At 32.6% G+C, this 13151-nt stretch overlaps 2 protein-coding genes across 5 annotated transcripts; one reads left to right on the forward strand and one right to left on the reverse strand.

Annotated features, from left to right (window-relative positions):
• Positions 1–2839: 2839 nt before the first annotated feature.
• Positions 2840–5189, forward strand: LOC129301829 (uncharacterized). The gene is made up of 3 exons (XM_054940434.1): positions 2840–3296; positions 3968–4200; positions 4695–5189. Exons 1-3 carry the CDS (start codon positions 3015–3017, stop codon positions 4888–4890), a joined length of 711 nt encoding a protein of 236 aa, XP_054796409.1. The 5' UTR covers positions 2840–3014; the 3' UTR covers positions 4891–5189.
• A 183-nt stretch (positions 5190–5372) lies between these two features.
• Positions 5373–9520, reverse strand: LOC129301828 (reticulon-like protein B3). 4 transcript variants are annotated; one of them, XM_054940432.1, is made up of 6 exons: positions 9281–9520; positions 8276–8528; positions 7867–8047; positions 6681–6822; positions 6524–6593; positions 5373–5866 (listed from the first exon to the last, which is right to left on the reverse strand). In XM_054940432.1, exons 2-6 carry the CDS (start codon positions 8460–8462, stop codon positions 5685–5687), a joined length of 762 nt encoding a protein of 253 aa, XP_054796407.1. In that variant the 5' UTR covers positions 8463–8528; positions 9281–9520; the 3' UTR covers positions 5373–5684. The 4 variants fall into 4 exon arrangements, with proteins under 4 accessions (XP_054796407.1, XP_054796406.1, XP_054796405.1 ...); XM_054940431.1 differs by lacking the exon at positions 9281–9520 and adding an exon at positions 8844–8962; XM_054940430.1 differs by lacking the exon at positions 9281–9520 and adding an exon at positions 8807–8956.
• Positions 9521–13151: the final 3631 nt, after the last annotated feature.

Genomic DNA, 13151 nt, shown 5'->3' on the forward strand with positions numbered 1-13151 from the left:
AAATTAAATAATTTCAATTATTTTACAATTTTGCCATATTAACAATTTAAGCTAAGCAATTTTCAGCAATTTCAACGAGAGAGACAAATATACGTGGTTTAAGGGAGGCAATAAAGACTGAACCTAAAAACTTTTTTTTTTTTTGCAAACTTTTTTCTTTTATTTAAGTCCATCTCTCAAAAAATACAAGGTGTAAAAAGGTAGCCTGAAAAACTCAATCCTTATTAACAATTTTAGTTTCAACTGTAGTGAGAGAATTGTGTTGTTTTAATAATCCCAAGTTTGAGATTTAGAATTGGTGATAGAATATGTGAGCCGGATTAAGATATTCGATGCTCCACGCAAAAAGATTGGAGAATTACTCACAACCCTCACAATAAAATTAAAAATCACGTAGTCCATTAACAATTTACAAAAAAATTAATAAATCTTGCAATACTTAATTATGTTGTGGAGGCGTATGAGTAATTATTTTAAAATAGGTTTGTCTTTACAATCCTCTTCCCTTGAAGTCAATACAAAACAACTCCTAAGCACATACAAAAAAGATAAACCAACGCAACGATACCTAACATGTTCTCCCTCTTTTTATTACATGGTATTTCCAACAAGTTTACACTTATTTAAAAAAAGTGCTAACTGTTATATTCTTAAAAGTAAAAAAATACTTAAAGATCCCAATTTTACCTCTATTAAGATGCTTTTCCTTCTGCATTAGTCCTTGAAACTTCATAGTAAAATTTTACAATTTTTTAAGGGAACCCAGAGAAATGAGTCTTTTTCAAATCTTTCTTTAATATTATATAGTGTGCACATCTTTTTAAATAAGACATGAGAATTACAAATGAACAAAGTAAGTGAGAAGGATAAAGATGAGATTTAGAACATTAATTCAAGTGATCTTTTAGATAAGTCACTTTTAGTTAACTTATCAAAAAAAAAATAGTTCTAGTGATAAAATTGTTTTAAAGTTAAATTGCTTTTCATTTTCCTCCTAAATTTAAATAAGAGTAGTTTGATATGTGGCAAGAGTTTCTTAAAAATTAAAATGTCACATTCTTTTTTGGAATTTGCACTAGGATATTTTTAGAATTGTGCATAATAAATTGCATAAAATAAAAAATGACTTTCATTAAAGATCAAAATAATCTTCTAAAATGACTATTAAATAAGACAAGAAGAAATATAGGTACATGTATATAAACAATTCTCAATAGCATTTAACCAAAAAAAATAAAAAATAAAAAATTCAGGCAAGCTCAAAGTCCTTGAAAAAGAAGGTAAAATATAGATTGTTTATTTGTTTTTTAGCATAGTATACATTTGATTATTTAATTTTATATAATATTTTATTTTGATCCCTTAACTTTATAAAATATCTTTTTAGTTATTTAATTTTAACACTGTTAGTTTTATTTTAATAAATTTTTATAATGAACTTTTAAATATTAATAAAATATTATCAAATGTTGATATATTAAGTTTAATTTTTTTTAAAATAATAATAATTGACACACAAAAAAGAATCATTTGAAACAAATGATATTAGGGTTAAAAGATCAAAAAATATTTTACAAAATTAAAGAATTAAATTAAAATCCTATATAAAGTTAAAGAATTAAAAATATACCTTAACATTCCTTTTTATAATGAAAAAGTTAACAATAAAAGTTGGTATAGTTGGTGAAAATTTGACTCGTGAAATCCTCATTGGTAAGTGATTTATTTAAATCTAAAGACTTCATGATCCAACTTACATGATTTTTTATATATATAATACATTTTAAAATAATATTTAAAATATATTTTAATATTGATTTTTAAACTTAAAGTCCCACAACAACAAAAAATTGAGTTTTCTATATTTATAAAGTAGGGAAAACATAATTATAGGTCCCTATAGTTTCATTAAGTTTTGTTTTTAATCCTTAGTTTCTATAGTTTTAAAAAGATTGGGCAACATTTATTTTTAAAGTCCCTATAATTTTAGTTTTTTTTGGTATTTTTAGTCTCTATAAGCACTGAAAACACTGAAAAAAATGACTAAAACCAAAACCTGATGAAAATGTAGAAACCAAGTATTATGTTTTTCCTTTAGAATATTCCAAAATATATATTTTATATCTTTTTATAATAATAAAAGTAATTAATTTAAAAGTAAAAATTGAAATTTATTTTTTTAAAAAATAAATAGTTGGCAATCTGAGTACTTAGGTTGATCCAAGCTATATGAACTTTTTATACATTTAAATATTTTAAATTCAATCTAAATAAATTTAGCTTGAAATGAATTGACCAACTTGAATTACCTACACTGCTTGATCCTCACCTAATGTAGTTAAAAAGTAAATTAATATTCGAATATTAAATTGACCAATATATTGATTTATTAATTAACTTGGGACTGAATTCTTATTGTCATTGTTCCAAACCTACCCATCTCTTCAATATTAATTTAAGGAAGTTCGCTTAAGGAAATGATTACAAATTAGTTTCAAAATTATGATTCTTACCAGGTTAAAATAAAGAAATAATAAATTTAATAATTTTATTTTATAATTTGTTTTTTTATCAAATTTCAAGTCGAAAAAATATTGTTGTAGTGTCGTTATAAAAAGAATCATAAGTAGACATTTTCCTAAAATTAGCCCTAAATACAACCCCCACCAAAAAAAAAAAACACTAAATTCCCAATGAGAAAAAACCCCAAAAAATAGGGGAAGACTCCCAAAACGGAAACTGGCACATAGATTGATTTTTGGACAGTAAAGTAGCACATAGATTATGAAGTATGGGAAGTGAAAATCAAGTAACGTATGCAAAATTAAGATAACAATGGATAAGGTTGTGCAAGAAACTCTGATATTGTCCCGTTGTCCTGCCGCCATTTGCCATCCCTGTAGGAGATAGTCTTCGTTACTTTTCCCATCTTTCCGATACAATACATCGCACTTGCCTCACCCGCCACAGAGATCAATCCTCGAGACCAGAAGAAGAAGAAGAAGAAGAAGACGATGATGCTGGGCGTGGCCAGTCTAACTCTAGGTTCATCGTCTGGAATGGCGTCGTCTCAGGCCCAAGCTCAGTGTTCCACTCTCGCATTCCCAGGAAGCAGCAGAAGACAGAACCCTCTTAATCGCGCAGAGTCGTTGCCTATGGGAGGATTCAGGTCTTGTGCTGACAATAATTGGGGTTCGTTCTTCTCCTTCAAGGAATCCAAACCTTCAGGACCATTCACCACAGCTGTTGCAGCTGTTGATTCTGATCAGCTCAGTTCTTCTGATCCTCCCAGCAAGGTCTCTCTCTCTCTCTCTCTCTCTGTGCTGTTCTGTTCTCATTTTAGTATTGTGTCATTATTGGTTTTTGCAGTTTTTGGGGTGACCCATAATTGATTTTCAGTAGAATTAGTAGTCTATTCTGATTTTCTAGCAATGTAAGGTTATTTACGGTTTTGTGATTTTGATACGTGTCACTCTTGGTGATTTTTCGGGTACGTGAGAGCAAGAAGGTTTAAGAGAGATTGTCATTTGAGTGTCCTTCTAAGGAATTATTGATAATTTAAAATGACAGTTTCTTGAAGTAGGGACCAAAATGTTAATAATTCTCTTGCAAGAAACTCGAATGTCATTCTTCCAAGATTTATGTGTATCATAGTGTATCATATATAATCATTTTTATGAGTACAAAGGATTTTGATTTCTTGTCCAAAACTTGATATCTGATGCTTTCACTTACACTAAGCATTTCAGTTTTTTCCCACTGGTTTATGTCTCTATGTGTTGATGTTTTGTAAAGGACAAGAAGCATTCTGCTCAATCGTGGACCATTTAGCCTGCAATAGGCTCTAGGGTATGCAAATAAGGGTTTTATTGATAGAATGTGCTTAGTGATCTCTAGGCATGCAATTTATGTGTTTTTTTTTTTTTCAAATGGTAATGGGTCTAATCATTGTTGTTCATTCTTGTAGAGTGAAGACAACAAGTATTACTTTGTTGTGGCAAATGCAAAATTCATGCTGGATGAAGAGGAGCATTTCCAAGAGGTCTTGTTTGAACGGCTTCGTCTCTACGGAGAGCGTGACAAAGCACAGGATTTCTGGCTAGTGATTGAGCCTAAGTTCTTGGACAGGTTCCCTGACATTACCAAGAGATTGAAGAGACCATCTGTTGCCCTTGTGTCGACCAATGGTCCCTGGATCACGTAAGAACATCGATTTTTCCTCTTTCATGCTTGAATTGGATAGAGGCAAAATGAGAGGAAAATCAGAGAGAATACTAGGAGAGAAAACCTTCAAAAATAAGAAAAAATATTAACCATGAGTCAGTGATTAAACTGATAGTTCTACAATTCCTAGAAAAAGATGAGTACCTTAAATTCTGAGTGAATTGGGATTTGTTGGTAGGCATACAGTAATTATAGAGTGCATTGGCTTGACGTTGGAACAACATATGTACTCCATCAATTTGTATTCTCAAAAAGGGGGGGGGGGAATCTCCTTCTAGTTGGTGTCAGTTTTTCCAAGTGGATATTGGGGCTCTACATGTTTCCTCTAGATTTCATATGCCTGTGTCTTGCTGATAAGATTTCCATAATATCAAATAATATAATGAAGCAACAATAACCCAAAACAGCATCAACTGCAAGCTTTCAAATGTCTTAGCCACCTTGTAACTCTGATCTTATGTGTCAAGCAGATTCATGAAGTTAAGACTGGACCGAGTTTTATCAGAGAGCTTTGAAGCTGAGAGTCTAGAAGAAGCACTAGCCTCCAATCCTGTCAATCTAGAGTTTGAGAAGCCAGAAAATTGGGTGGCACCTTATCCTAAGTACAAGTTTGGATGGTGGGAACCCTTTTTGCCTCCTGGACAGAAGAAAGAGGTGAAAGCCTAAGTCTTCATTAAACATTTAAACTTTTCTCTGAGGCTTTTTTAGACGTGTTTTACTACCTGGTAGTTGAAGTTGGTGAAATTTCCATTCAGCTTTGTATTTTTGGCGAATGCAATATATCTCCTTATATTCAAGTTATGCTTACAATCTTAGGTCTAGGAATTGCGTTTGTATCTCTCATGTGAGAAAAGTATAGATAATGCCATGTAATCGGTGTTTTCTTTTGTAGTGTAAGACTTGTATGCGAAATCCTGATGATTAGCTTCCTTTTAGAATAATCTAATAGCATAATTTGACTTAAATTCTCGCATTCAATTACCTGAATCCAAGCAATGGCCCTGCTTGCTCCTGCCAGCAGAATTTATTTTTCCTATATCTGCAATTCTGCACTGCTTGTCTTCAGAAGAATCTGAAGTCCCCGGATTTGATTATGCAATTTTTTATCTAACAGAACTTCTGGGATGTTACATCAATCTAACCCGAACGAAAAAAGAAATTCTTTTTTGATGAAAATAATTAATAACCAATATGAACAAATCAAGTACCTCTTTGATATATCATACAAAGTGTAGCATGATCAAGATAACCTGCTAGGTCACACTTCTAGTGTATTTATAACAATGCTAGAAGGTGTTACTAAACACAATTAAGAAGCGACTTTGCTTCGAGTACATCCTTGACATCAACCTCAGCGAGGGAAAAAAAAAAAAAAAAGAAGCAGAAGCTGAATCTTGTATGACCTGTAAATCGGATTCAACTGTAGCAAGCAGAAATAATTACTGTACCTCTAACATCTATTAGTTGACGTACAATCTAGATTGCTCGCTTGCAATAATAGCTGCGTGCAATTCCCTCAAAACCATTTTCTTCACTGCGGCATATTGATTATTCAATTCTATCAACACCTTCTCGGTAATGACGTCGATAATATCCTCATACTTTTCATATACCATTGGCACTATCAGCAATATGACAGACACTATACCGGCAAAGGAAATGAAAAGCATGTTAGAACTGACGTAACTTACTTTGTACTGCAAATAACCTTTAAAATGTTTTAGGCTTTAACCTATTTCAACTTGCGCACATAGGCTCCTACTTCTTTATGGCTTTTACCCATGAACTAGTTTGTGTGCATGCATGTTGGTATATCTTTGCATAATTTTCTTTATGCAATAGATCTAACGATAAACAATAACCTGATAGAAACTTGTTTACTGAAAAATATATTGATTTGAACTAAATTTTGTGTGAAATTCAAAATTCAAACTCAAATAATAAAAAAGTATAAAGAAAAAATAACGAGATGCATGAAAACCAATGCAAGCAGCACTATTCAATTATTCCCGCAGCTTGTGAATAATAAATTATTAAAGAAGGTTCACACATAAAATTTCACCAACTTTATAAATTATTTATAAAAAAAGTCTCATTGTTCATACTTCAAGAATAATGTGGCTATATTATACGAGATTTTACAGAGTTGTATATTTTACTCATGCTTTCCTACTATTCCTAGCTTATGAGAGGGGAAGATGTACATCAAGGCTAATGTTTATAACATAGCCATGTTGATTGGGCTGTGAATTAATAATGAACTTGTAGGTTGAAATGCTTGAGCAGATGGGTAGCTGACCTGTGTACAAGGAAGTTAGAAAAGTGACCCTAGCGCCAACCGCAGAGAAACCCCACAATGTAACTGTAACCTGTAGATTTAATTTAGTGTCAGGGAAAACCAAATGAAAGTATGGCATGAATAACAAGAGAGAGTATAGGAGGATGCTGAAAAGTACAAAGAGAAATTGCTTCAAATCTTGTCCGAGAGCTATGTCTCCGAGGGTTCTGAATCCTTGGATAATATCAAATCTTAATGCAACAGCAGCATCGGCAAGCAGCCTTTCAGGCAAGAAAATATCTGTAAATTCGAGTGGAGGCCTGTAAAATGGAATACAGTATCAGAAGGATATAAAATGGAAAACAAAAGTCCTGTTACAACCAGCTCTTCACAAACTATTAGGCTAGGCCCAGGGGTTCCATCTCCAGAACCACAGATCTTTTCTCTTTAATAGACACATTGTTTTCGGGAAAACAATCAAGAAAAATAATCTCTACTTGACCATACTTGAACAACCCCCCCCCCCGGGTTTTTTTTCCTTTTTTGGGGCCAGCTTCTTGTTGATCCCATGTAATGTAATTGTGTAGTGACTACAGACTGGCAAAATTTGCTATATGTTACTCAAATTGATAGGGAGGAAGAGGCTTGTGATAAGTAATTCACAGGCAAAACAAGAAACTATTGTCAAATAGAATCTTACAAAATGGAAATTAAAATAGAAACAAGAATGATAATAATTTGATTCAAGTTGTCGAAAGAAATTTTAAAAAAATTAAAAAAGTAGTTTAGAATCCTATTCGGTCTTCTGGGGGGAGCGCTGCTGCAACAAGGGTCTGTGGGTGGAGAAACAGAGTGCTTTTCAAAATTATTCAAATTACATAATGAATTTTTTAAAACTTGAAAAATGAGATTCTAGCTTGACGAAAATATTCATTTTATATCAATTTATTACGGTACCGTCTCTACTAAAAATCTATATATATATATATATATATATATATTGGAAAAACAGCACGTTCTCGGTTACAATACATTCGGCAAATTAATTAAAATCAAACATTTCCAGAAATGCATCAGCATAGCTACTTAGATAGAAGCGTATAATATGGTTCCCAACCCAAAAGTTAAAAAATAGAGTATATGGTGAAGAGTTGCAACATAATAGACTACGAGACAGGTAGATCTACCACTATAACGCTGGTGCTAGAACGAGGTAATGTTGAAACAACAATGGATATTCATGTACAAAATAGGAAATACCAGCTTCAATGGAATGGAATGGATGTGTTATAATTTATAAATAAAGAGTGCCTTAATATAGGGAAAATAAAACATTTTAATCTTAATTTTGAGAGCAAACTCACAAGTTGGCTGCTGGGCCAAAACTTGCCCAAAGGAACAGCGTAGCCAATAACAGAAGAGCGGAATGACAAAAAAAGGCAATCAAGTTGTAGCCCAACCCCTCAAAGATAAACCATATGATGGATAAACCAGCGAGAATGCTTGCTGAGACGTTCTTGTCTCTCCAGAGCATAATATCAGCAGCTAATAAACAGAAAGAAAGCCAAGTGAGACCATAATGTTGAACAGAACTAATTATAACACATTTTGTTCGGATTCCAGATCCCCACGTACCGTTGCTATTTAATACACACGCTTAACCATACCTAATAGATTCAGCATGAATTGCAAACCTAATGGAACTTTGCAATCGTTTAATGCATCGAGAAATGAACCGAAATAACGTAAAAAAAGCCGAAGGGAATTAATTACCTAGTCCGGCACCTAGAACAACGTGAAGAGGCTTTTTCCGGCCAAACAATCGGTTCTTGGCAGTCGGAATGACGAAGTATCTCTCAATCTCTGATTCAGAGCATTCAGATTCTTCATCATCCAGTTGATCATCACTGCTGAGGAAGTCAGAGTCGGCAACATCCAATAATTCCATCGACTGAAGCATGTTTTCTATGTTCTCCCTAGCCTTCCGAAATTTCCTTTTTCTTCTCAGGTGTTATAAATACCGTTTCTGCACGATCAAAACGAGCCGAATAAAAACACATCGCTCATTAAATCCAATCGAGGTGTGTCAAAACCTGAAAGCGAAATCATGTGCATGCACGCATAATGCTCGAATGAACAGAAGCATATTCAACTGTAAGTGCGAAAACCATCAATATAAAATCTAAAATCTAAATTAATCCGCAGTATTTAGCTGTAAACAATTGGATTCATTCCACCAAGCCAACCTAGTCGTGAATAATAAAATGATGAAAATGTTGAAAAGATGGAATGATGGTTTCTCACAATTGTGGATCAATGAATTGCAGAGAGAGTGATGAACCTTCGGAGGGTCTTCGTGAATCGAAGTCTCCGAAGAAATTGTGTTATCTGGGGCCTCTCTGCTTTCCAGACCCTAGAAAATGCAATCAGCAGACAATTTTCAGAAGAGTATGACGAAACATCGCCTCAAGATTCGCAGAGACCACCATAATCATTTCCTAAAACGATATTTTCTCGATTTATTTTTGGATGTTTTGTTTCGCTAATTTTGTATTTGTCTCAAAAATTAAAATCCCTCCTCACTAAAAGAAACAATTCTAACTATAATTATACTTAATTTTGTTTACCATGATTATACTTAAACAAGTAACAAGAAGAAAGAGCATCTGGATGCTAATATAATATAGATTTGAAGTATTTGCTAATAAATGCATTATTTTTGGCTCTTTTTTTTTTTAAAAAAAAAGAGAACCAAATTAGATATGGGCCATGTCTTACAAGAGGAGCAGATTAGACGTGCACGAGCAAGAACGTATCTTGCAGGGCTTTGATCTGTGTGGACTTCCAAGAGTTCAGTTCCTCCATTCAAGCTTCATGATCTTCAGCAGTCTTGCGCAATCGTCGTCACCTTTTCTCCAGCGCACTACTCTCCGACCGACACCAAACAGTCTCCCTTGGAAATAAAGGCACGTTCACAAATCCCGGCGAAAGTACTACCAGCATCGAGCCGGCGCTGGCGTTTACTGAGGCATTCTGTACGTTCTTGTTTCTTGTGCTGGAAGCAATTATAAATAACATTTTTTCAGCACATTTTCATACACACACACTCGTTCCACTCAAAAACATAAAAATAATTTTTAGTTGAAGTTAGTTAATTTTTTTTTTAATTTTACCTTTAACTTTACCTTCTCAGGACTTCTTCCAAAACTAACTTCACTTTTTTCAGGATTTCTTCCAAAAGAAGATGAGGTTATCACTAAGACAATTGATCGTTAATATTAAAGATAGTTAATTGTTTTTAAATAAATACTATCTTTTTATATTTATTATTCTTTTAACATTTGTTTAAGGTTAAATTATACATAACTCTCCTAAACTTTGAATCACATACAAATAATTTTCTTAATCTTTAAAACCTAATAATAAACCTTCTTAAATTTTCAAGTTTATATAAATAATCCTTAGCCATTGATTGTTTACACCTTAAACTTCATTTTTGTGTATATTTAAGTCCCAAACTTTAATTAATATCAAATAATTCCCATAAACTTTAAGTTATATATAAATAATTAATATATAAAATTAATTATATGAAGTTATCTACATAAATATAAGAGTTGAGAGGGATTCATTGTAAAATTTTAAAAGTTAAAAAAGTTATGTATACATAGTTCAAAATTCAAAAAAGTAATGTATAATTTAACCTTTATTTAATATAAAATAAGTTAATTCAACGTCTTTGATTAACTTACAAACCAAGTGTCTCCAAGTATAGATTGGAACCTTTATATATTTGTAAACTATACAAGCTTTAGCTAAAATTAAATAATTAATAAATTGGGGGGGGGGGGGGAGAAACAAAAAGAGAGATCTTAGAAAGAGCATTAAAGAGTAACATTGGAGCCCAACAAAAGGGGGGGCAAAAAAGAGTACATTTCTTCTGCGAATCTCCCATGTAGGACGGTGATCAATTGCTAGATGAAACTGAACATACTGTTCATGATCTCATGTTTACAATGCAGAATGTTAATATCATTTCTTCCACAGCCCTTATTTTCTTTTTTGATTAATCAACAACTACAGAGCCTCAAAACACAAGAAAGTCACATAGGAAAATAAAAGTTAGTACAACCAAAAGAGAGGGAAATAGACTTCCACCATCCAAGAAAACCTGAAGATTTAGCAGGGTGTGAATGTCTTTCCTTAGGATCTTTGTCAACCTTGCAGAATGCATTCACACAAGCCCTCTTTTTATGAACACTAAAGTAATATCAAAGAAACCTGGTGGTGGACCAAAGTCATTGGAGTCTGTTATCCATTTTAGTGCTGCACGCAATTTCATCAGAGCAAAATGCATCTGACCTTCAGCCTATCTTGTTTCACTCTTTCTTTCAGTTATGAACATAAGATTATGGAAAATGAGGATTTTACTCTCTCTTGACTGGTTTCTTCCTCTCTGAATGAAATGATTTATGTCAAGGAAAAGGAGCCAACCATTACAGACTCTTGCTGCCTGAGGAAAAATCCCATTAGCTGCACTTTGGGGAGATTGTTTAATCTTCCAACCTGCTTCTTGCTGGTTCTGCTTTTTTGCATCACCTATCAATAAATTAATCTGGGAAAATAGTGATGAAGGACTGTTGGAAGAAATTTATGTCAGTCAAAAACTAGCTAGTTTAAAATCCGAATGAAAAAAAAGCCCAAATAAATTGTTGTTAATTTAAAATAAATTATTATTAAAACCTGAATGGATACTTGTCAATAAAAAACTAAAATGAATTGACAAGTATTCATTCAAATTTTGATAATAAGTAATTCTTGATTAATATAAATTTCCTCCGGCAGCAATTGATTTATATTTTCGCAATTAATATTAGCTAGAGCCCTGCTGATCATATCCTTGATGTGTTGGGGATTTATAACTTCCGATTGAATTTGCACGTGTTCCTGTATGCATTCCCAAAGAGCTTGAACCACAAGCAGAATTTCCTTTAATTGATCTAACCAATTCTTGTCAGCTGCTGTTTTATTAATCCACTGGATAATGAAAGATCTGGTGTCGGGTAATTCCTCATATCTAATAGTGAGGCTCGAAGAGAACCACACAGCTCTGGCGAGATCACAATGAAGGAAAACGTGATTCATGGATTCTTCCGCATTGCCACAAAAGATTCAATGGTCTTCTTATTTTCTGGTTACACTGGACTCGGAAGCCAATTCCCTTTATAAAGTAGTCTGTGTTATAAAATCAAGCAATTAGAAAATAAAAATATTGGGAGAAGAAATAAAGACAAGAAAATGAGATAATTTTTTATGAATTATTGTGTTCTTCAATACAAATTACATGCTTTATTTATAGATATGATCTTACACATCAAAAGTTATACAAATGCTAAAGGCAAATAAAGGGTAATCAACTCTCATAATAGTACGAGTTTCATGGGAGGGCAATCAAGTCTCATGATACTAGGAGTTTCATGAAAGAAGATAAAGAAGTGATAAAAATAAACATCCACTATCCTTTTAATATTCATAACACTCCCCCTTGAATGTCCATTATATAAGAATGTGCCTTATTAAAAATTTTAACTAGAAAAAACCTTATGTGAAAAAACCTAGTAGAAGAAAAGAGTACACCATTCATTTATATGCTATTCAATGCTGCCTGATTAAAAACCTTACTAAAAAAACTTGATAGAAAAAAAACCTTAGACAAGGAAAAAAGAGTACAGCGCGTATTAACTCCCCTCTCGACAGCATCAATTGATATCTTTGAATCTGCGAAGTCCAATATCATGAACAAGCTTTTCAAATATTTTAGCAAGAAGTGACTTAGTGAACATATCAACTAAATTTTCTTTGAAATGAATTTGCTAGATATTAGTTTCACCATTCTTTTGAAGATCGTTAGTGAAAAAATTTTTGGTGAAATATATTTCATTCTATCTCCTTTAATGTACCCTTCTTTTAATTGGGCAATACAAGCAATATTATCTTTGTATGTGATTGTCAAGATCATTTTGTTAGAAGATAACCACAAGTAGCTCGTATGTGATGGATTAATGATTTTAACCACACACATTCTCGACTTGCTTTATGTATAGCTAGAATTTCTACATAATTAAATGATGTGGCTAATGTTGTTCATTTCATATATCGTCATAAAATAGTTGTACCACCGCATATGAAAAAATAAAATGTCTGTGATCTACCAATATGAGGATCAGACAAAAATCCAGCATCCGCATAGCCAATAAAGTTAGCTTTAAGTGTTTTGGAATAAAATAATCTCATATCCATAGTACTCCTAAGATAATGAAAAATGTACTTAACACCATTCCAATGCTTTCATGTTGGTGAAAAAATGTATCTCACTAATAAGTTAACAGTAAATGAGATATTAGGTCGCATGTGACTAACAAGATATATTAGTGCTTTAATTGTATTAGGTTATGGTACTTTTGGACCAAGTAGTTTTTCATCACCTTTTCGAGGTTTAAAATGATTTTTATCTACCTTTAATGAACTTACAATCATTGAGGTACATAACGAATGTGATATATCCATATAAAACCATTTTAAAACCTTTCTTACATAAGTTTCTTGATATAGAAAAATTTCATTATTCATATATTCCATTTGCAATCCA

Source organism: Prosopis cineraria, unplaced genomic scaffold, assembly GCF_029017545.1.
Source record: "Prosopis cineraria cultivar Desert tree isolate PC_DT_omini unplaced genomic scaffold, ASM2901754v1 PC2, whole genome shotgun sequence".
In the NCBI taxonomy this organism is placed as follows: domain Eukaryota; kingdom Viridiplantae; phylum Streptophyta; class Magnoliopsida; order Fabales; family Fabaceae; genus Prosopis; species Prosopis cineraria.